The sequence below is a fragment of the Sipha flava genome, unplaced genomic scaffold (assembly GCF_003268045.1).
Source record: "Sipha flava isolate LNK unplaced genomic scaffold, YSA_version1 17239_pilon_pilon, whole genome shotgun sequence".
Lineage (NCBI taxonomy): Eukaryota > Metazoa > Arthropoda > Insecta > Hemiptera > Aphididae > Sipha > Sipha flava.
Window position 1 is genome coordinate 1 of NW_020271936.1, and position 2,889 is coordinate 2,889.

The window sequence follows — 2,889 nt, forward strand, 5'->3', positions numbered from 1 at the left end:
AAAAACCATACACAGTTAAAACAAATTTCTCGCATCATATATAAAATTTTATAAAACCAAGAGAAAAAAAAAAGGATGCCAACGGCACGTAGTGTTCCCAAGCGGTCACCCATCCAAGTACTAACTACGCCCGACGTTGCTTAACTTCAGTGATCGGACGAGAACTGGTGTATTCAACGTGGTATGGTCGTTGGCGATGGTTATGATGAGTACAGAGTTATTTATTATTGATCATCGTTTACATTTTAAAATTAACATATCGTATGGATTTTCTATTCATAATTTATCTATGATGTTACTTGATCTGGTGACATTTACAAAACATAGAAATCACAAAATATATGCAATAAGTATTATATACATCCCGTTTTGCATAACTGTTTTACTTTAGGAGTAATAATATGTTCACAATAATATCGTTATCGTCATGTTATGACAGTTCTTTACCGAAATATATTGTTGAATAATTTTTTTTTTATAGCTCACCAATAATTTTAAAAAAATAATTTACAATGGGTTAAGTTTCAGAAAATAAAAAATACTATTTTGATAAAATGGCGTTATTATTATTATGATTATTACAATCAAATCATCAGTTTTATAATTATATTTTAATTACCTAATTGTAATAAAGAATATAAAATATTAATATAATGTTATTAACAACCATAAATGTATACACATATAATAAAAATGGCTTTGGATATAGGTAATTTTCTCAAAAATAAAATAAAATGATTTGCAAGAGTAAAAATGATAAGACCGTTACGAAAAAAACAATTATGTGATAAAGAATTGGAATGCGAAATCAAACAACTCCGAAAACTCTTAAGATTCCTACTACTCCAATCATCAATGATTAACACAATAATTTTCAAAACAAATAGAGTAAACAAACCGACCATAACGGCACCAGATCGAGAAAGCCGTTGAAAATACGTGAATGTTCTAGAACGCTGTAGTATTGAACGAGGCATGAGTGGCGGCGAGGTGGGGGACAACCGCTGCGCCGCGAACCTTCTCGAACATTCTATAGGCTATATATACGCGGACGGCGCACCAGTCGGCAACAGTTTGATCACGAGCGTCATACAGTACGAATCATATTAATCGAGATATTTTGCTGTGCGATTATACTTGTGTTTATCTTATCGTATTTCAGTGGTGAAAAGTGCTAATTTATCGAATATTTTTGTTTTCTCTTAAATTATCTGCGTTTGAATTTTGAATATTGAACAATGGTCGGTAAGACAGCAATCGGTATCGATCTCGGGACCACGTATTCTTGCGTGGGTATCTGGCAACACGGAAAAGTGGAGATCATCGCTAACGATCAAGGTAACAGGACCACACCGAGTTATGTGGCGTTTACGGACACCGAACGGCTGATAGGCGACGGGGCCAAGAACCAGGTGGCTATGAATCCCAATAACACGGTGTTCGATGCTAAACGGTTGATCGGTCGTCGTTTCGATGACGAAAAGACGCAAGCGGACATGAAGCACTGGCCGTTCAAAGTGGTGAACGACTGCGGTAAGCCGAAGGTGCAAGTGGAGTTCAAGGGAGAGAAGAAAGTGTTCGCGCCGGAAGAAATCAGTTCGATGGTATTGACTAAAATGAAGGAGACGGCGGAAGCGTACTTGGGACGGACCGTGACGGACGCAGTGATCACGGTACCGGCGTATTTCAACGATTCGCAAAGACAAGCGACCAAGGACGCGGGCACAATAGCCGGTCTGAACGTGATGAGGATAATCAACGAGCCGACGGCGGCGGCGTTGGCGTACGGTTTGGACAAGAACCTAAAAGGTGAGAGGAACGTGTTGATATTCGACCTTGGCGGTGGCACGTTCGATGTGTCCGTGCTGCAGATCGACGAGGGTTCGATATTCGAAGTAAAGTCCACGGCCGGGGACACGCATTTGGGCGGCGAGGACTTCGACAACCGGCTGGTATCCCACCTCGCCGAGGAGTTCAAGAGAAAATTCAAAAAGGACGTGCGCGGCAACCCTAGGGCGCTGCGAAGGCTAAGGACTGCTGCGGAACGGGCCAAGAGAACGTTGTCGTCCAGCTCGGAGGCCACCATAGAGATCGACGCCCTAATGGAAGGCATCGATTTCTACACCAGGGTGTCACGGGCACGTTTTGAGGAGCTGTGCGCGGACCTGTTCAGATCGACTCTGCAGCCGGTGGAGAAAGCGTTGGCCGATGCCAAGCTGGACAAAGGTTCCGTACACGACGTGGTGCTCGTGGGCGGTTCCACGAGGATTCCAAAGATTCAGAGTCTCCTGCAAAACTACTTCTGCGGTAAACCGCTCAACCTGTCCATCAACCCCGACGAAGCGGTCGCATACGGAGCCGCCGTACAGGCGGCCATTTTGAGCGGTGACACCAGCTCGGCCATCCAAGACGTGTTACTCGTAGACGTGACCCCCTTGTCGCTGGGTATCGAGACCGCGGGTGGCGTCATGACCAAGATCGTCGACCGCAACTCGACCATTCCGTGCAAACAGACGCAGACGTTCACTACGTACGCGGACAACCAGCCGGCAGTCACCATCCAGGTGTTCGAAGGAGAACGGGCCATGACCAAGGACAACAATCTGTTGGGAACGTTCGATCTGACGGGCATACCTCCGGCTCCAAGGGGCGTGCCCAAGATCGACGTGACTTTCGATATGGACGCCAACGGTATACTGAACGTTTCAGCGAAGGACAATAGTTCTGGTCGGTCCAAGAACATCGTCATCAAGAACGACAAAGGTCGTTTGTCCCAAGCCGAAATCGATCGGATGCTCAGCGAGGCGGAACGGTACAAAGAGGAGGATGAACGGCAAAAAGAGAAAATCGCTGCCAAGAACCAGCTGGAGAGCTACGTGTTTAACGTGA

At 45.0% G+C, this 2,889-nt stretch overlaps 1 protein-coding gene and 1 non-coding gene across 2 annotated transcripts; one reads left to right on the forward strand and one right to left on the reverse strand.

The window, feature by feature from the left end:
* Positions 1–76: 76 nt before the first annotated feature.
* On the reverse strand, positions 77–195 carry LOC112680018. Its single transcript, XR_003148279.1, has one exon. It is a non-coding gene; the product is annotated as a 5S ribosomal RNA (ribosomal RNA).
* An 861-nt stretch (positions 196–1,056) lies between these two features.
* Positions 1,057–2,889, forward strand: LOC112680017 (heat shock protein 70 A1-like; the record flags this gene model as incomplete). Its single annotated transcript, XM_025549993.1, is given in 1 exon segment — positions 1,057–2,889. A coding segment is annotated over 1 exon segment (1,651 nt), but the record flags the coding sequence as incomplete, so codon positions are not given.